Source organism: Oryzias latipes, chromosome 5 (assembly GCF_002234675.1).
Source record: "Oryzias latipes chromosome 5, ASM223467v1".
NCBI classification, from domain to species: domain Eukaryota; kingdom Metazoa; phylum Chordata; class Actinopteri; order Beloniformes; family Adrianichthyidae; genus Oryzias; species Oryzias latipes.
This window is the reverse complement of record NC_019863.2, coordinates 14,806,485-14,827,739: the sequence shown is the minus strand read 5'-3', so window position 1 is coordinate 14,827,739 and position 21,255 is coordinate 14,806,485. Positions and strand designations below refer to the sequence as shown.

Here is a 21,255-nt window from a genome sequence, read left to right as displayed (position 1 = left end):
CCCACCCGTGCATTGACGTGTTCTCCCTACCATGACAAAGGTGGATAAAGGTGAAAAGATTTCATGTAATCCATGGACACCAGTGAAGATCACAAATCATTGAAGAAAAAAGGTTTAGAGCACTGTCAAGTGGGTCTAGATGACCCAACTCACAACGTTAAAGTGCCGAGGATAGCACAAGGGTTAAACAAATTGAAACTGAATTTTCTTACTTTCTCAGTTCTTTCTAAGTTATCCTAAAAAAAGACAAATAAAGGATCTTTTACTCAAAAAGTGTAAATACAGGTGAAATACTTTAAAATTGAATTCAGAATATGGAAATTCTTGATCATAGAGCCATCACTCCCTCTGGTGTTTTTTTGAAGCATTGCAAGCTCAATTTGAAAATTAGAATAACAAAAAAACTGCTTAAAAACAGTAAATTATCATTATCATTAATTTAGGTACAGCTAGAAATTGCTTCCAATTTGAACTCACAACAGCTAAACTAGAGATCATTTGAGATTTGTATGGAAAGACCCCTTGTGATGCACTGTATCATCTTGTTTTTGTTTATATTGTATTTCTTTTTTTATTATTTTATAAACCTTTATTTCACCAGGTAAAACCCACTGACATCAAGATCTCTTTTGCAAGGGTGACCTGGCCAAGAGGTCAGCAGCGCACGTCATAAGACAGGATAACCCTTGTGCTATCTTAGATGACCCCACCCTTACATTGACGTGTTCTCCCTACCATGACAAAGGTGGATAAAAGGTGGAAAGATTTCATGTAATCCATGGACACCAGTGAAGATCACAAATCATTGAAGAAAAAAGGTTCAGCGCACTGTCTAGTGGGTCTAGATGACCCAACTCCCAATGTTAAAGTGCCTAGGATAGCACAAGGGATAACAATATGAAACAAAACAATAGGATTAGAATTGTTACAATTTTAAATTTTAAGATAATGTACAGCAAAGTGATTTGATTTTTTTAAATGCAATGGATGTAAAACAGCCAGACATTGGGTGCAAAAGTCATAGACACTATGAGAATGTTAAAGTTCAAAAAACAGGCGCTGATGGATGGATGCTTTTTCTCTGCTACACAGTTTTTTGAGGGAGATGATGATGTCTTTAGCACACAACTAAAACTAAATATTGTAAAAATAAATCACATGGTGGTACTTGGATCATTGTAGTTACATAAATATCACCTTATCAAAGCTGTGTCCAGCTGGTGGCAGCACTGTGCCAATATACTCCATGGAGAAACCAGGTTTTCTCTCATGAATGAAAGTCATTTAATTTTAACTCCTCTAAATGATATTGAGGTCCTCACCGTGTGGCCTAACGCAAACTTACCAAGAAAAGCTCAAGAACAAGCTCAGTAGCAAACCCTCATTTCATCCTGTGTGTATCAAAGTCAGACCAATCTTCAAACTTTGTTGGATCAAAAGTGACAAACTGCAAAAGCATTTTTCTAAAAACTGTTGAGCCATGAATCGGAACGTACTACATGAATCTGTTCAGTAACCCAGTAACCTTTAGGCCAGATATTATATTTTAGACAAATTGAAACAAACCTTCATTCATTTTATTGTCATTTTCTGACAATTGGATAAAAACACGTTTATTTTCACAAAAAGGTCACATGTACTGTATCTTCTTCCTAAATAATGTTTTGAAATAGTTTCCGAATTTAACTTTTATTTTTAACGTGAAGCACTAAAAGAAGCACAATATAGATACGAAAATAACAAATCCTTTTTTTTTTAAAGAAACTGCAAATCTGCAGGTCTAGTCTTGATGGCTCTCAGGTCTTCAAGTAGAAAGTTTTAAAAGGTGGAAAAGTGGCAGTCAAGACATTTAATTATGCGATTTTTATTGTTACCCAGGAAGACCTGAGGACAGACAAGGTTGAATGCTTTTAAAGAAATTTGACAAATTTGTTCAGTTGAGACATTTTAGTTTAACTTCTTGCTAAAGTTCTTTTTTTCATCTTTGGTCAGTTAATCAACTTTTTACTTAGTGTTTTTTACTAAGTCAAATGTCATTAACTTTACGCTTCCTCCAGTTCTTTGGCTGTTTTAATGTTTGTTTGGTTTTTTTGTCTCATTGTTACCTTTTTTGTTTGTCGATTGTTTTTCATGAGGTATACTGAAAACCCTATCATTGTTTTCGTAATTTTGTAAGTAAAAAAATCATTTTACATATAAAATTATGATTTGTTTTTTGTTAGTCCAATACAAAAAGAAAAAAGAGGGGGGGGACAGACACCAACAGATTTGTATTTACTTTTTTAATTTATTGACTAAACCATTTATGCATACAGCATTGCCCATGTCATAAGCCTCAAAATAGGCTCATGTTCCAACACCACACATACATCTGGTTTATAGCAAATATTACAATGTTTTGTGCACTAAAGTTACAACATACTCAAATCCTTTCATGTAAAAATCTAACACCGCAACATCTTTAGGCATCACACCAAAAAAAAAAGGTGGCTGTGTCTACACACATGAAGATCTACAGTAATATACTTGTAATAACTTATCTATGAAGTTAAAAAATACACAAATCGATGTCCAAGTTAAATATTTGCTATCAGTGGAGTGGGTGCAGGTGACCTGGGTTTCATATTTACAAACAATCGTGTGTCTTAAACGCAGCGTTCCTTGACCATGACATGTCACTTAATACAAAAGTCAATGCCCAAGAAGACTGGATGTGTTTACATCAACATGACATCAGTCAGTGTGGGGAGTGCAGTTACAGCAGTTACATGATTTTGCTGGGGAATCTGTGAAAAAAAGGCACAAAGTTTAGTTGCAGTGCTTTTTTTATGATATACCAGCCAATTCTGGCATGATTTGTCCATTTTTGCTATTTGCGTTAAAGGGATCTGACTCAGAACATGACCAAGATATTGACAGATGTGAACTAACTCCACACATTCTCCATCGTAGGATACAACAGAGTAATCCATCAGCAGCATTTCAGCCGCCTCACAGTTCCAAGGAAGGAACCCATTTCAACTCAGCGCTCAACAGAAAAATAAAGTGCTGCTTACAAGATAACTAGAAGGCATTCAAAAAGGAGGGGGGGGGGGGGGGGGTCACTTGGGATACAGCAAGGAAACAGCAGCTTGTGAACGCGTGAAAAAGCTTCACAGTGATGGACATTTCAGTTTTAATAGCACAGCTCCTCGTTTGCATCAAAGCTTAAAAAATGCTGCCTACTTAGAATGAATTTTTAAAAAACTGCTGGTGGGGTTTCAGCCGATGCTCATGACACTCACGCTCATAACAATGGAAATCTTCCTCAGGGGCCGACATACTTTTTGGTCCGCATGGTTTCTCTGCTTCACGTTCAGAGAACAGATCCTGACTGAAACCAGGACTACGGCAGCTCTAACCGAGTCACTTTCTTGACCTAAAATTGACTTTTGTGTTTTAGCTAAATGTTACCAGTTTGTAATTCTTATTCTGCATTAAAAGATTTTAAGATCATTTAAATATGACCACCTTGTTCAGCAGATGACTTTCACCTCCACATCTCAGATGAATAATGTCAGAATTTGTTCAGAAGGAATGGCGTTCAAATGCAGGAATGGACCATCCGTGACGATGTTTTGGAATAAAATGTTCTCTAGAACAGAGTATTTTTTACAAAAACGGTGAATTGGGGTTAGAGAGCATTCCGATTATCTCTGCAAATAACCTCATGTGCAGTCAGTAAGAACAATAATATCTTTTTTCTTCCAGGAGGAGCCCGAGCCCCGTCCTGCAGAGAGAAGACGGTAAATCTCTGCAGCATCTACAGTGTGAAGTTTACAGTGACACAGAATTACAGTATGAAGTGATATTTTTTAGCAAAGTTAACTTAGTCCTACAATAAGAAACACCCTGTGCTGTAACATGAAAAGAAAACAAGAAGTTAAAAACATAGATCAGTAACATACACCGTGAAAAAAGATACATTAAAAAAGCTGGTTGGTTGATGCAGACACCTTTCCTTCTAAAAAAATACTTTGTTTAAAAACTCTCCATCTCCAAACGCTCAACTCCTCCCTCCGCTTGCATCCAAATTGGCACTCGGTGCCCATCCTGTTCATTTCTTTGTCTGCAACATGAGGAGAGCTACAGGAGATGGCGAATCGCGCTGGTCTGCAATGCATTTGCTGGCGACTTCCGAAATGTGGTGACATGGTGAAAATGATCCTAAATAATCTGTCTACTTCATCGTAAACAGACCTCTGAAGTTCGCTTTCGGCCTGCAACAGGTTCTTAAAGGAAAGTTTGTGGGCTGTTGTTGTTTAGAGCTGAGAGTCAGCTCCCAAGCTGTTGAGCTCCTCTGGATTGAGTTTCTCTCCTCCCCCGCCGGCAGTCTGACGGAATCCGGCAGCGATGTCGTCAAACGTTCGCCCCTTTGTCTCTGGCACTTTGAAGTAGGTGAATACGAAGAACAGGAGCAGCAACACAGCGAAGATAATGAAGACATAGGGACCACACAGCTCCTGTGAAAACAGCCCGGGGGATAAAGGTCATTTTCATTTCACACAGATCTTCTTAAGCCATTAGCATCATGAACCTGCATCCATGCTTGTTATCAAAAAGTGAAATGTTGCACGCTTTACACTGTTTAATGAACATAAAAAAATCTTGGAAATGATTTCCATGAAATGGAATTAATTAATGTCTTTCAGCACTAGGAAACTGTGTTGTTCCAACTTAATCTACTTTTTGTGGGTCAACCAACTTGACTTAAGTTTGTTCAACTCAATGTCTTCACGTCATTTAGACCAAGTTTTAAAATGTTTTCTTTAACTTCTTTTACATTAGTTTTTGTGACAAGAAAACTTAAAAGTCAATTTGACTTTGGTTCTCATTTTTATTTTTACTCTATGATTTTACTGATCTCACATATGATAAAGTTTTGTCCAACACGCCTTGTCATTTCCATATCAAAGACATGAATGACCCCAGTAGTGTCTCGCACTGCAGGGCAGGAGTTCAAATATCAGGAACTCTGACTTGAATAATAGAGCCAATATCTTTCAGGGGTTTGGTCATCTTCCTCTCCTTCCCTCTAACCCACGGTCCAGACAGAAATAAACCTAACAGGTTAAATTACTAGTTAAAGAGTAAAACAGCTAGACAACAAAAAACATAGAAAAAAAATCCAAACTTAAACCCCAATCTGACCAGACAGGCAAAGCGAATGGTATCTCCCAAACCTTTCGCTGCCAGATCTTTTGAGACTTTGACACGTGTTGTTTGAACTTATTTCCGTGAAGTTGGCTCAATATTAAAAAAACTAAGTAAAAAAGACTTTGTAAGGTTTTAAGTCATATTTACTAAACACAGCTTGTACATCTTAGAAACTCATTTTATTTGAGTAGAATTCCAGAGTAAGATTATGGTTGGGGAACTTGTACAAACAGCCTGTTTAAATTTTTTCAGGTATTTGGCAGCAAGTTTGATCTCTGTGCTCTGAATCTTTATTGTTATTTATTGTATTGTCTTAATATTTCTTTGTAGTACATGGTTCCATCCCTCATTTAGGTTTCATTATAAACTATTGTTGCCAATTAGGACTGAAATCATAAAGTTAATGAGACTGGGTACAGTGTTGTACTGCTCATTTCTAATCAAATGCCTGCAGCTTTGATGTACTTTACATGTAAAGTGAAATAAATGTTGGGTCTTTGTGCATTGAGACATAGTTGAATGAAAAGTTGCTCCAAAAGGTTGCTCTCGTATTGCATTCGACATCCTTTCAAAGCAGCAGCCTTTGTTCACACCTTGTTTTGCTATCAAGGTTAGACGATGCTCACCTGCACATACTGGAAGCCCATTCCCACTATAAAGTTAGCCGTCCAGTTAGAAAAGCCAGCTACAGCCATGGCTGAGGGCCTGGGTCCCTGTGAGAACAACTCCGCCACGATGAACCAAGGAATGGGACCTGGTCCGATCTCAAAGAAGGCCACAAAGGCAAAGATGGCCACAATGCTCACGTAAGACATCCACTCAAGCTGATCCTGCAGAAACCAGATTAAAACAACTAAATCAATTGAGAAAAACATCTTTTTTGGTGCTTGTTGAGAAAAAACCTACCAGCAGAGCCAAGGCTATCGTCAAAAGGACGGCAGCTCCAGCCATGCCCAACAGACCCAGGAGGTGCAGAGACCGACGTCCCGCACGCTCAACAACAAACAACTGGAGAAAAGAAGACAAACCTGTCACGTCTGCATAAAGTCTGAAGGAAGTGCTCTGATCTCACTTTTTCAAACGTTTCTTTAAATGTGGTGACAACAGTTCTTTCAGTTTTCCATTTGTTAAAGATGTATTTGCTGCACTTACAGACACAACGGTGAAAGCAGTGTTAACAACACCAGCTCCAATGGTGGCGTAGACAGGCTGCTGCACTCCGGCTTTCTCAAAGATTAGTGTCGAGTAATAGAAAACCTAGACAGCACAACAAACACAATGGACATGTCAGTGCATTTAAATGATTATTATTTCTGCGGAAGAACCTAGATGAAGCCTTTCTCATTTTGTTTCGGGGCCTTGAGACTCACAGCGTTGATACCAGAAAGCTGCTGGGAGAGCTGTAGCATGACAGCAATGAAGATGGGCTCACGGTAAAGCGGTGATCGGAAAAGCTCCAGGATTGTCACTTTTTTCTCTCTCATCATCTGCCGGCTCTCCTCTTTCATCTCCTGCATGTCAGAGCTCACGTCGTTGGTGCCTCGGAGCTTTTTCAGAACTGGAAAGAACATTTTTTTTTTTTTTTGTAATATTGTTTTTATTTTGATTTTTGGTACATTATCAACCATAATCACAAGCTTTACATCCAATTTGTATATGTGAACTAAAATAGAATAAACAAAATAGAACAGAGAAAAAAAAAAAACTAAACAATAACAAGAAGAACAAAAAACAGATCAACCTTTACTAATCAGGAAATTAAAAAAAAGCCATCTTTTGATACATTTTTCAAATACATTTTTTTTTTTTTTTTTTAAATACTGAAGGTTTACAGAGTATTCTTAGTTAGTCTTGGTCATCCACAGATCCATTCTCCAAATTAAGACTCCTCACAAAACTTTTTAGAGGACCCCACATTTCTGCAAACAGTTCCAACTTTCCTTTCCTAATACATGTAATCCTTTCTAATGGAAAAACTACGAGCATCTGTTTCACCCAGTGAGTCAATTTGGGCCTACAGGTTCTTCTCCAAAACATTGCAATGGTTCTTTTTGCTTGTAAAAAACACATGTCAATCATAATTTGTTCGCTTTTACTAAACTTGGGATTTGAAGGATATATACCTAGAATAAACATAACAGGATTTGTTGGAACAGTTTTTGAAACAATCATCTCCACTGCTTTTCTAACCTCCTCCCAAAAAAGTCTTATCTCAGGGCATTGCCACATGCAGTGGAAGAGAGTCCTTTTAGCCTCAGCACACTTACAACAGATATCTGGGATATGACTGTCATATCGGTTCAGTTGCGCTGGTGTTATATATGTTCTCATAAGCCACTTGTATTGCAGAAGCCTAAACCGAGTACTGATTATCTGTTTGTGAACTTTGCTACAAGCTAACTCCCAATCTTCCTTTGACAAGGTTGTTTTGAGATCCTCATTCCAGGCCTTAAATTTAAAATCAGAGTTTTCCTTAGAGTTGGACAACAAAAGATCATAAAATTCGGATATGGCACCTTTATTCCGACTATTTTTAGTAAGCATTCTTTCAAGTGATGTTTCTTTTGGCTTAGCTAATTGATTACCCTGCCTTTCTCTAATAAAACTCCGTAACTGAAGGAATTTAAAGAAACATTTCCTATCAATGTTATACTTGCATGTCAGTTCGTCAAAGGACATTAGTGATTCTGAATTTGGTAAATATAGATCCTGTATTGATTTTAATCCTCTCGAAGACCAGTCTTGAAAGATAATATCTGCCCTCCCTGGGATAAAATACTGGTTTCCCCAAATTGGGGTGTACAAAGATAAGTTATTAGTTTCATTAGTATGCTTGTATACCCTAGACCAGATTTTTATCATGTATTTAACAATTGGATTTGAAGTTTTCTTAATCAAATTAAAAATCGTATCTGAATAAAGATAATATGGCAGTGGTAAATCTAGACCAACAGATTCCATTTCTTTCCACTGGGGGGCATCAATAATTTCAAAATAAAATTTTATTGATCTTAATTGTGTAGCCCAATGATACCAAATTATATTTGGACATTTTAACCCGCCCTGGTTATATGGCAGTTGCATCATGGATAACCGAATTCGTGCTTTATCATTTTTCCAAATAAATGCAAGAAATTGTTTTTTGATTTTTGAAAAGAAATCATCAGGTGGGGGCAATGGTAAATTCTGAAACACGTACAACATTTTGGGGAGAATATTCATTTTTATAGCATTAATTCTTCCCATCAAGGACAGAGGTAAGGACATCCACCTATCAACAGACACTGTAGTTTCATTTATCAAAGATTCATAGTTAACCCTAACAACGTCGTTTAGTTTACGTCTGATTTCTATACCTAAATATGTAAAATGATCCACAAGTTTGAATGATAAAGCCCGCGAGTTAGGATTGCTAGCTTGTTTTTCATCAAGTACTAAAATGGCAGATTTTGTATTATTGACTGTATAACCAGAGATCTTGCCAAAGTTTTCTATCAATTTTAAGATAATTGGAATTGTTTTGGAAAGAACATTTTACAAAATTAAGTAAGTTAAATTTCTCTTTTCCTCAAGTTTGCAGTTTTTCTTTGTACTCATAGATTAAAAAAAAAAAAATTGTTCTAGTGTCAGAATCATAGAGTTTATATTTCTATATTTAATGAACATCAAAAATTCTTCATATTATTAATAACATGCAAAACCTACTTTCCATTAATGCACACTTTAGAATGAAAAAGGGTTTAAAAAAATGATAAAAATATGATTTTCTTGTAAGTTGAACCCACCTGCTTTGGCCTTGCTTTCTTCATTTTTGTTTATAAGTAAATATCGAGGGCTTTTTGGGCACAGAGGCAGTAGAATACACTGCACTATAGCCGGGATGAAGATGAAGGCTAAGAGCAATGGCCACAGTTGGTCATTACCCATGATCACCTCCAAACCAAACACCTAAAATCAAACAAAAAGATTTTTCTCAGTTTCCTTCATTCGGCGAGTGTTAATGAGAGTGCAGTAGAGCGTATGGCTTGTGTTTTATGTTTTCTGACCTGAGCCATCAGGATGCCAATGACGATACCCAGCTGGTGAAGTGTGCCGAGGGCGCCTCGCAGAGCAGTTGGGGAGACCTCGCCCACATACATGGGAACGAAGCCGGTGGAGAGGCCGGAATAAAGGCCAACCACGAAACGACCAACGATTAGCATTTCCCATGACTTGGCCATCTTTGAAAAACCCATTAGTGCAGATGCAATGAAGGCTAGAATGTTGGCCATGAGCATTGAGTTCCTCCTGTGGGCATCAAAGAAAAGACACAAGGTTATTTTTCCACAAATAAAGTTTTACAGTGCCTTCGGCATAAAAGCTTTACTAGCTTAGACAAATTTTGTTTATTGTTTACCTTCCAAAGCGGTTGAGAAAGAGTCCAACTGAAAATGAGCCGACGATGCCCCCAACAGAGAAGATGGATACAGAGAGGGACCAAATGGCCGTGAGGGAGACCTTGGTGATGGGCTCTTGGTAACGTTCCAACCATGTGTTATTGATAAAGTTTTCAATAATCTGCACATAGACAATAAAGAATCTGTTGTTATTTCACAAAAAATACCTGAACAGACTGCAGTAAGGTTGACAATAGGATCAGCTGTAACTCAGAAACAGTCAAGAGTACAAGTTTACAGCTATAGTGTAATCATATAAGTCTGTTAAAATCAGATCATGTAGAAACTCTTTTTGAATAGTGGCCTGTTGGTGGCAGCACTGCGTAATCGTTCCAACTTGAGGACAAACCAGGAAGTTTAGTCGTCTTGATGGAGCGTCAGGTTTCAGCCCCCCCCTCCTGCTTAAATGTCAACACAGATGACTGTTGTCAAACACGCCCAGAATAGCTGGAAAACCGGCTTAAGCTGCAACACCAGTGTCTGTTTATGGGCATGACAGTCACACCTCCCACAGAACCTACCCTCCCTGTCTGTGACCGCCTGCAACTCCGTTACCCCAATCGACCTCCTTCATTATTACCAAATGTCCACCCCGCCTCTGCCATGTGTTTTGAAACCCATGGAACTTGGCCTTCTACCAGAGATCTTCATGTACCAGAGCTCAGTGAAGTCCAGTGGTAATAAAATGAAGCGGGTAAATAGCCAAACTATCACTTGTCAAGGGCTTTCCTATGGTGGAGGGACACATGCGAGCTGGCAGTGACACCATGACCTCACAGCCCGGGTCATGTTTACTATCGCCTTACACTCACAAGACCTTGCATAGTGATATCACAGCTATGTTATCAAATAGTGTACTTGTGACCTTCATCTCGTCATCTGCCCCTTATTTAGAAGAGTGGAGTATGCTGCTTAAACATGTGCAAGCACTCATAGTATATAGTTTATATCAGTTTAATTGCAATTCACAAAATTACTCCTACAATTACTGGATAACACTATTGTAGTTATGTAGAAAATGCTGATACAGTAAGATAAATTACATTTAAGTGGGACTTGGTTTGAAAAAGATCTTAGTCAGGATTTCATTAAGACAATACAACAATAATATTAATGAAAACATGCATACATGTTCTTTAAAAGCAATTATTTTTAGGCAGAAATCTGCATAAAATTACTTTCAATGTAAGCTTCCCTTTTTTTTTTTACTTTTTAAATTCCACCTTTGTTCTTTTAAAATAACCATTCATGTAACAGGATTATAGAATTGTTTTATAAATGTCATTCCAAATACTTCAAAAAAAATAATACATTATGAAATCGTCTTTACTTCATGAAGTACTAAAACATGTTGAGATGGTCCAAAACAGTGGAATAACCTTTAAATGCAGGCTGTTGTTTCAGGTGAGGGCATGCTGTTAGTAAGCATAAAGGAAAAGTAAAACAAGATAAAGCACTGATGAGTCTATTGGACTTTAAATAGGTATTCTGAAGTGTTCCTGAGGAACAAGGACAGCAGGAGAGCAGCTGAGGACAGCTGAGGACAGCTGGAACAGAGCCCTCCATAGAGTCTAATCAGAAGTGCATGAAGCACAAAGCGTAAACGGTCCACATCGCATTCAACGAGACTTTTATACCACACGTGAACTGGACATACGAGGGATAATCCCCAGTGCTGCTGCCAACAGTTATTCCAATACAATACTTATTTTATTTTAATTTTTTTATTAATGTGGGACTGCAAGGGAAATTAATTTGCAACAGAAAACAAAAAAAAACGAGATAAGAAATAAACAAAACAAATATCCAGGCAAATTGTTATTGCCGTGTCATGATTTCTTCACATTTGTAAATGGATGGAGTGGCATCTTAGTGAACTGAGCAGAAAAGAAACTGCTCAGAAACACTGACCTGCAAAAGAACTTGTGGTCTCATTCAAATGTCTTTAAAGCATAATAACCAGCAATACAAAATGTACTTACTAGAGCCTAAATGTTTATGTTGGAATTTTTTAATATCAGGAAAAAATACATTGTTTTAAAAAAAAATCTATGGGGTGTTGGGCTTTAAAACCTCATGTATGGCATTTCATCTCTGCCATAAAGTGAAAGGGCGTAAAGACAACTGAGCGGACGTATTCAGGAACTGAGTGAGTGAACCTTAGCCCCCCTGCTCTGAAAAATGAAAGTCCCGCCCCGCTGCCTCATCGTATTAGACATGCAAATTTCGGCCAATCAGATCAACCAGAAAGGTTCCTGCCCCCAAGTGACACACACACCCCTGAATACTGCCCCCCAAGTCCCCTTAACACAGTGCAAATCCAAGCAAGGGCCCAAAGGAGAATTGACCGGCGAGGGCTCACCTCTCAGGCGAGCAGTTGTAAAATATGGGTTTTACGCTCGGTTAGAATTGTGCCTGCACGGTTGTAAGGTTCCTCATTCAGTTCCTGAATACGCCCGCTCAGTTGTCTTTACGCCCTTACACTTTATGGCAGAGATGAAACGCCACACTAATCACTGTTTTTGTTTTACCTTGAAATTGCCGTAGATCTGTTCAGAGAGAGTTTCTCTCTTTCAATCTGTCCATTTGTTTGTGTAAACCTTCACCCGTGAGGTTTTTCCCTTTTTTAAGGAATCTAGTAATAGATGAGATCTTCATTTTTAAAAAGAAGCTGTTTTTAGGAAATCTAGTAATAATGAGGACTAGACGAGGTTGTTTGTGCCTAGACAAGCACTTTTTAAAAATAAGACAGCCTTTCACAATGAATTCACTGTGAAGCTGTTTGAGGAAAGTCAATAGCGTTTAAAAGCAGCAGACCTCTGACCTGACCGACAACACACCTGTCAGGGGTGGAGAGACAGCTGTGTAGCCACAGGGTGTTTTCAGACCAATGCAAACCGAGCAGACAGCAGTTTATAGGCATGTGATGAAATGTTGACATTCTCCAGGAAATTAGTTTCCTTACTGTACTTGTCTGTTAATATCTTTGGTAAACTTCCTCTTGGGGGAGGAATAAAATCCAATTCTTCATTTATCTTTTGCTATGGGGATAAGTTTTACAACCCCCACACGCACATGTTCTCTCCCTCCTTCAAACTCTTCTTTTCTTTTTTATTTTGTTGCCTTTTCCCTCCTGGCTTCTGCTCAGGGGACGGCCATTTTTGGGCAGAGACGCTGTCTTTTGCACAGGCTGTTCGTACTGATGTCCTTGTACTCCTCTGCACATAATGTAGCTATTATTATCTCACCTCTTAACCCAAACCTTCCACTTTCTGCCATGTTCTCTGATTGAGCAAGCTAGTCTACAGTTTGTGTGGTAACTACATCAACTTTAAGTATGCAAAGTGATTTAAAGGTTATCATCATTGTTTTGTCATAACCAGTCTTTCAGCACTTACATTTATAGTTTTAATCATTTATCAGTTTGAATCAACTCACCTTCTGAGGAGCGTTGATGACACCCGTGTTGTAGCCGAACTGCAGGGAGCCAAGGACAGCTGTTCCAACACTCATCAACAGCGGAAAGGTTATTTTCTGTAGGAGATCAGAGAGCAGAGGTGATGCCGCCACTTTCTCATTGCTTTGACTCATTCATTAGTCCAAAATTGCCATGTGAACAGATATTCCAGACAGAAGCAACATTACATTTCATTGACATTACAATTACATTCATTTGGCTCAGCCTTTCGTTACAGAGCCAACGGTGAAATTTAATTCCCAACTGAAACATTTTCTTGCCACATTTTGGGTTTAAGAGTTTATGGGGGTAAAAAAAAGAAACACCTGAAAAACATACAAGGAATCTCATCACTGCAGTGCTTTTCCTCTGGAAGGTTATTCTACAATATATGTTCATGCATCTGGTATTAAAGTTTGTTTTAAATTTGAGTTTAATAGAGTCCAATATGCCTGTAGATTTCTTTTTTTATTTTCCAATCGAGAGTCTAAAAAACAATGGGGGGTGTGCCCTGCTATGCATTTCCTCCTGAACAGGCAAGCGACAGCCTTTCAGGTATAATGTGATTGTTTGGGCCCATATAAAGCCTTTTTATCCTGACTGTAGAGCTCCTACGCTTAATAACAGAAATAATCAAGAATGTAAACATTATTTATCAGTCCAAGAATGAAGTATATGTTTAAATCTGGTCAAAACTGAGTAGAAAACTTTCTTCTTTTGAATCTTAAGGATGAGTAGTATAATATTTATGGCTAAACTTGTTTTTTTACTGAGTCTCATGACTCGCACCACGCACCTTTATATTTTGACAACAAAAGATCAAGCTTTCACGAGGCTAAATAATGACCAAAACCACAAGTTTCTGTTTCTTTTCTTTCATAAAGCGAATTGCATTTGAGTCATTTTTGTATTGCTACCACTGGCCATTTGGGCTGCTAATACAAAAAAACATTTTGTTATATAATCAATATGATTTCTGACTATAAAGCAACATTTTCTAATGCAAAAATTAAACAGTTTAACTGTTTTGTTCAATATATTTGTGGCATGCCATGTTGAAAGGGCTAGATGAAGCCCAAGCTAAAGTGGTAACGCACAAACGTAAAGTGCACCAGGGAGACATCTTTGTCACCATTTTACCAGACATTTTAACAGTCTGGATTGTAATCACTTTAGGCTGTTGATGCCAAATTCCTCAAGAGAATTCTAAATTCAGCAAATGTGTTCCTCTGGATCATGAATGCGTCCTCTTCATTATGATTTAATTCAAGCCAGCCCGTGGAGTCATAGATCGTTACTTCCTCCTATGTGCTTCAATTACAGTTTTAGTATCCACACTTTCTAAAGTTATTTCTATTATTTTTCTACTATGAAAAAAAAGGCTTAAAAAAGAGATGTGGGAATTGGTGAAATAAAATGACTGGAAAGCATATTCTTCTTTTACATTTTGTTTATTGTTCATTTAGTGTTCGGTGCATTATTGCAGAAGGAAAAGAGGAAAAACACATATTTTCCTCCCTGAATATAAAAAAAAAAAACAGTAGTAAACTGGCTTTGCGACTGCCTATAAACACACCCACTATTTATGATCTCAGGCAACTTGGCTGTAGGCAGAAGACTCCCACTGTGTTTAGAATTAAGAGATTTTCTTTACAAAGGTAGCCAAAATGAACAAGGAGCAAGTTTCATTCAATGCTTTAGGCAAAATGTCTGGACTTTTCATAAAAGTATCAGGAAAGGATAAGTAAAGCCCCAGCCCCTTCAGGTTTCATTACAGAGACAGTCCTGGGAAAGTATTTGAAATGTTCAAAGTAATCCCTTGAAAATGCCACTAAAGTGGTACTAGCTGCTTTTTAAATAAAGAGTTTTTATGAGAGAATCATCTATAGTAACTCTTAAAGTGTTTTAGAGACATAGCTCTGACCAAATTAAAGAAGGAGAAGATAAAAATGAGGAAGAAAACTTCAGAGCTATTTTTTGAAGGCAGTCTTTCATTTTAAAGAACAGGCTGGGCTAAAGACCTGCCTACCTTTTCTCAGCCAATAAGGTTTGCTGTTTTGAAGGTCATCAAGTGCATGTAAAACATGCTTAGGTACATTACAGAACATTATACACACATTTACACACACCCCTGTCAACATTCTGGGATGGGGGTTTGAATTTGTTATTCTTGAACTTTCACTGGTGTTCTCTGAACTACCACTGCTCCATAGTCTACAAACTGTGTAAATTTAGATTAGAGAAAAGCTTTTAACCTTTTCCATGTACAGTAAATCATTGGAGGTTCTACAGTCAGTCCTACAGTAGCCAAGTTTTACCCAAAGCGACTAACAAAATAAAAGGAATCTTGAGCTAGAAAAATGCCAGCAAACTGGTTATAGTTCAACACTGACAAAGAAAAGTAGGTGAGGTTATTTCACCACCTTTCCTCATACTAGATACTAGAAGAGCATAAGACAAAACGTCATTACTAGGAAAACATTGGAGTCACACCCAAGGAAGAAGAAATGAGTGTGGACGCTGCCAATGATGATTCTGCTATTGTTCTGTGAGGACTCTTAAAGAGTTACCTCGCCAACCTCAAACACAACCGCAGCTTCTAGACTTCTCTACATTTTTTTAAAGATATAAAAAAACTCTCCTGGAGTCTAGCAGGACATATTGAGCAGAGATGAGGAAAAGTAATGCTTTACCTAGTCCCATAAAATGTCTTTATGTAAACCCTTCTGTTTACATTCATGTAAATGTTTATCTTTCTTAGCTAGGATATTTTTATTGAGCCATAGCTGCAGTTCACAAAGCCCTGCCTCTCAGCTCTCATTTAGCATACATCCCTAACTGAGCACCAGCTTATTAATAAGGTTTTGTGGCAAGCTATGAAATTGGACCAGGGAGAGTTGTGCAAACATTTTATGAACACAAAAATCGGCCATGCTTGCCTTTCCCTGATCACGTACACAAACCTCAACCTGTCAGCTAATCTACACGTTTCATTGTGACTCATTTTCCACTGAAGTTGGTCTGTTGCTCCTTTGCGCAAAAAAAAATGACATAATATTTAAAAGGAACTTTCCATCTTCTTGTATATTTATCCATCTTTTTACAGAATAAGTCTTCTCTGATCCTAAACTAGATGGTCTGATACTGTAAATGTCAACATTTCTGACAGATTCTTTAATAAAACTGAAATTCCTGCATCACTGTTAGACTAGCAGTTCACGGCATTCAGTTGTTTTTTGTTTTTTTTTTCCTACATAGTAAGCAACTAGATAGCAAAGATAACACAATAAATTATATATAAAAATAATCACAGAAGGGTTTGGTTTGCTTTAAGCACATTGCTTGTGTAATATGTGTAATACGTTCTTTGAAAAATGTTTTAAAATAGAATAGTAGAAGTTTTGTATTTTGTTTTCTACAATTCTTAAATATTCCTGTCCATAAAAGACAAAAGAATGAGATTTTCAATATTAAAGCAAAATGATGACTTTTTTAATGACAGAAACATTATTTCCTAAGATCTTACAGAAATGTCTGGCTGATGAATTTATCGTGGCACAAATCTGCAACAACTTCCTGGTCACAATATTGGGTATTTCCAGAAACATGTACTTTTTGTGCTTGGAGTATTTATTCAAAAAATAAAAAATAAACTACCACAAACTAGAAATGAATGATTTTGAATTTCTGCCAAAGATCTATACACATCACCCAATATACTGATGAGAAATGTTCATCCCTTGGTTTGAATTTAACAAATATGTAAGTGCCTTATAAACTATGAATAGAAATGTTTCCTTGTTGTTGAAAGTAAAACTAACAAAAAGAAAGAAAGAAGAAATGAGACTTAAAAATCTACTCTGAGATTTCTTTAAAGGAAGTATTTTCTTAGAAAAAAGCTCCTTATTGGTGCTAAAGGTAAGGTCTGATCATAACCCTAACCCTACTGCAGACTGGAATTGTTTCAAAAATGTTTCCAAGTAAAACACAGCAGCCTGCAGATATCAGAAGTCACAATTTACTTTTAAATTCTCAGTTAAATTAAAGAAATAAAATGAACCCTACCCTCTTTGAATCATGGGGTATTTTTTATTTTTAGAAGGATGTATTTGTTAGGATACACATTTGGGATATCAGGAGAAGCACTGGAAGAGAACCTTTACAGCTACAACCAATGCCAGAATGTATTCTCAAGGCTAAAGATGCAGACAATTCTGCCTGTTGATCTGTTTGTTTCATAACAACACTCAGTATCATCAGATCTCAGATATAACAGCTCCACATTATGTGTTTTCTCTCTTTTTTTTAACTTTTCAATAAGTGGTTATTTAAGACACAAATATCTATGCTTTTAAGAACACAATAAAAGAAAATGTAAAAATTCTAATGCTACTAAAAGAGTCAAAATAAAACAATAAAGAATCATACAACTGATACATTAGAATCTCTAATAACAGCAAAAAGTCCTTGACCCTCTTTGCATTGACGCAGACAGAGTCGGGGCTCATTCTGAGAAATTCTTATTGAATGAGTAAGCCATGCAAATGAAGCAGCAGCAGCCTGTAATTTTGTGTGTTTCACTTCCCTTGCACACATCTGCTATAGCTAAATGGCCTTGGCTTACGCCGGTACGATCACGTCCCTTCACACGTCACTCCTTCAGTCTCGGATTACACATTTATCGAGAAACGTACCATGTGCCGCCACCAAACAGACTACAGACTTCTTTTTAGCAGAACATTCTGGCCAACTAAAAGAAAACTTATCATTAAAAAACCTGTAAACTTTACAGGAAAACTTTACAGCTTATGATATGTGAGAAACATTTCAATATCAAATCAGGCTACTTAAAGAAAGGAATAAAAAGACATGACAGATGACTATTTGCGAGACATAAGAAACTTTCAAGGCAACAGTTTGCCTTAAATCACTGAAGTGAAGGCAAGCAGGGGTTTTTTAGTACGTTTCCATTGAACAAATATCAATAAACCTCTGATAATTTAATCAATAACCATTCTATCACAATGTTTAATACAGGGCACCCCCCTGTTTTTGTCACGTGTTTGTCATGTGAACCATTACCATGTAACCAAATAGCTTTGACGCCTTATCTATCAAAAGCAGGAACATGTTAGAGCTGTCACAGATAAAAGTAAGAACTGTGAGGCTTACTGTTTTTTATTTGAGTAATATGAAGAATCATTCATAATAATTCATAGCAGATCCTTCTGAAATAACCAAAATTGGTGAAAATTGTGCTTTTAAAAAAGACCACAATCAAACCCTGCTAACCTGCTCATCTTTGTTACCCTCTCTGTCGTCTGTCAACATACCGTAGTTTCTTTCATAAACTACTCTCTACAATGGATTTTTCTTTCAGCCATTCAATTAAAAATGGCTGCATCTGTGTGCATAAAAAAACAAAAATGTTCTGTCTTCATCTAAATGACCGCAGTCCAAAAAAGATTCTCCTATAACATTTAAATTCTGGAAAACTATCATCTTTTGATGAAAGATTTCATTTCTGTTTTTTTAAGAAATGTAAATGATTGCTTTTTGTCATTTAGACCCTTACAGTTCTTTAAATATTAACTTCTGTGGCAGAGCCTCATTATGCCTCATTACAATCTGCCTGTCAGTAACACTGAGATGAACTGAAGGGGGGCAGTCATGCAGATGGAAGCAAATTTCCTGGACAGTCTTAGGAGAGGCGAACTTGGCAAACAGCTAAAAGATAAAAGAGCATAAAGGATTGAATCTGATGTAATTATAGCCAAAATTGGGACTATGGAAAGTAATTGGCAGCTTTAATTAAGACTGAGTTCATCGTTCACCACAAAAAATGTCAGTTTTAGGCTACGTTCACACTGCAGGGCCTAATGCTCAATTCCGATTTTTTGAAAAAATGGATTCACACACATGAGATCACAAAAGTTCGCATTTAATTGGAAATGTGAACAGCCTTGCAAAAAAATTTGCATTTTTTCAAAAAATCGGAATTGAGCATTAAGGCCTGCAGTGTGAACGTAGCTATTGTGTGGGCAACCATTACATTTCATTGTTCAAGGTTCTACTTCTATAAAAGGTTCATAAATGAACAGAATCAGCTCAAAGTGTATCAACAAGCGTGTTTAAACTTGCAGATCAAACTAAAGACTACTTTGTTTACACCTGTCAATACAAAAGCTAAATCTCATACACAAGATGGTTCTTTGCACGCACAGCAACCCCAGACGCAAGAAAACCCGCTGAACACTGCTGCAGAGATAAAATAAAGAGAACTCAAGGTTTTAACACTCATGATCTGGTGGCTGCATGTTCATGAGGCACGCTCATTCTCTGAGGAAATGTGCAGAGTCACTCTTACAACCCAGAATGGAAACTGTGGGAATCACGTCCACAACAAACTCCCCCAGATGTTTGGCTGGAGAAGAATTTTATGACCACAATGTCACCCCCTGCCTCCCTCCTGTCCACAGGGTATAAGGGGTCTCACATTGATGTTAAAAAAGGAGGAAGAGGAATAATGTTAAGTCTATGAGTTTGACTTGACTCCATAGAATTTGTCAGTAAATGGCCAGCTGGAGACAGGGCTATTGAGTGATTGATTACTGGCATCCACTTCCTTGACACCTTCCTTCCTAGAGTTTTTATGCTTTAAAAAATGTTTCGGCCCAAAACCAAAAAGAAAAGCTAAAATTAAAAATCTGAGACAGATTAGGGCATGTCCTGTGTTATAGGCAAATTAGATGCTTATATGTTGTGTGTGTTTGTTTTCTATGGTCAAATTTCAAGACAGGGGGGGTCTAGAGTGGAGGTTAATGACCAAGAATCAAACAACATGGATGGATGGAAAGTTTGGACTATATTATACTGGAGCAGTTTAACAAGTGCTACGCCGTCAAATTCCCTTTACAGTCGCTTTCCAAAAAACACAGTAGTAAACCAAACTGTGGCGCAGATGAAGAGGTTCACATTTCTGTTATAAAACGCAGGTTATTGCGTCTGTTTAGCTTCCTATCGTAATGTTTCACGCCCCCTCGCGCCGTGCCACCACAGCACCTGAGTTACAGGAAGTGGCGCCCCAAACCAATAAAAGCACGCGCGAGGCTACAGCTCTGCTCCTCCTCATTGTAGTGACGTCACACAAACATTGAACGTGAAATAATTAATGTCTCGTAGAACTACGGGGCAATTAGATGTATAGGTATTAGTAGATATGAACGTTAAAGATAAAAAAAGGAAACTCTCTAATATGGTGCAAAAAAAGTGAGACTATGTTTAGAGAGAACTCAGCTACTGACTTAAACAATAGACGTAACTGGACGGAAAATTCCGTGAGGGTTTGGTTGGTATTGATGCCGCGTGCGGTTGCCTCGTGGACTAGACTCACCGACATTGGGAGAAAAACTTTAAAAACACACACAAAAACACTTAAACTGACATACAGGTCTATTACAGTGTTATTATAATTACCTTTCCGGAATCCATTGTGGCGAAGTGACTGAAGTATTTTACTGAGTGGATTTTCTTCTTCACTTTCAAAGATATCAACGGTTCAGTTTGTCTCTTGAATCTTCGGTGATTTCGTTCAAAAATCGCTCGTTTTTAGAGTTTCTATTGCGAGACGTTCCACGAGCGGTCCCACTGTTGTTGTGCTGAAGCGGGCGGTCTAATTAAATGAGCCCTGACTACTTTGTCTCACTCTTTGGTCGAACCTCTTGGAGCATCAGCTGCTGCGTAGATGAAAAGTCTTCTGAAAGTCTGAATTCACCGGCGTAGTTCCACTTGCCCGGCCTTTGCCGAAAAGTCCACAACGACGAGAAGATGAGCTATCCTATAAAGACTAGCTTGACGTAACTTGAGGGGCGCGTCTACACACAGGCCCGTCCTTCTGAGCAGCCAATGAGCGTGCGCTCTATGTTTTGACAGCATATGGGCGCGTGCCGCATATACAGGCACGCGATGGAGGACACTAAAAAGTCGAGCCAGAATCCAGTTACGAAACTTTAATTTTTTTTAAAGATGTATCGTTTTACCGCATTTACAACATTATATTTTGAGAAAATGTCTTTTTTCATTTAAAATAATACATGTGTTTATGACATCTGTTTATTAAGATATTAGATTTATGATTATTACATGAACGAAAACAATTCATTCTAC

General features: G+C 37.6%; 1 protein-coding gene across 1 annotated transcript; it reads right to left on the bottom strand.

Annotated features, from left to right (window-relative positions):
• Positions 1-2,267: 2,267 nt before the first annotated feature.
• LOC101159343 (solute carrier family 2, facilitated glucose transporter member 1) lies at positions 2,268-20,954 on the bottom strand. Its single transcript, XM_004068833.4, has 10 exons — positions 20,566-20,954; positions 13,071-13,166; positions 9,593-9,753; positions 9,243-9,483; positions 8,982-9,144; positions 6,567-6,754; positions 6,349-6,453; positions 6,103-6,204; positions 5,823-6,026; positions 2,268-4,502 (listed from the first exon to the last, which is right to left on the bottom strand). The coding sequence occupies exons 1-10, from the start codon at positions 20,578-20,580 to the stop codon at positions 4,302-4,304; spliced, it is 1,476 nt and encodes a 491-aa protein (XP_004068881.1). The 5' UTR covers positions 20,581-20,954; the 3' UTR covers positions 2,268-4,301.
• Between the last annotated feature and the right edge of the window lie 301 nt (positions 20,955-21,255).

What these genes read in the sequence shown, in the direction of transcription:
- LOC101159343 (XM_004068833.4), bottom strand. An exon ending in TCATCAACGCTCCTCAGAAG is followed by an intron (nt 9,754 to 13,070) that starts GTGAGTTGATTC and finishes GTCTATGTGCAG; the next exon opens with ATTATTGAAAACTTTATCAA. An exon ending in CTGCTTTCACCGTTGTGTCT is followed by an intron (nt 6,205 to 6,348) that starts GTAAGTGCAGCA and finishes TCTTTTCTCCAG; the next exon opens with TTGTTTGTTGTTGAGCGTGC.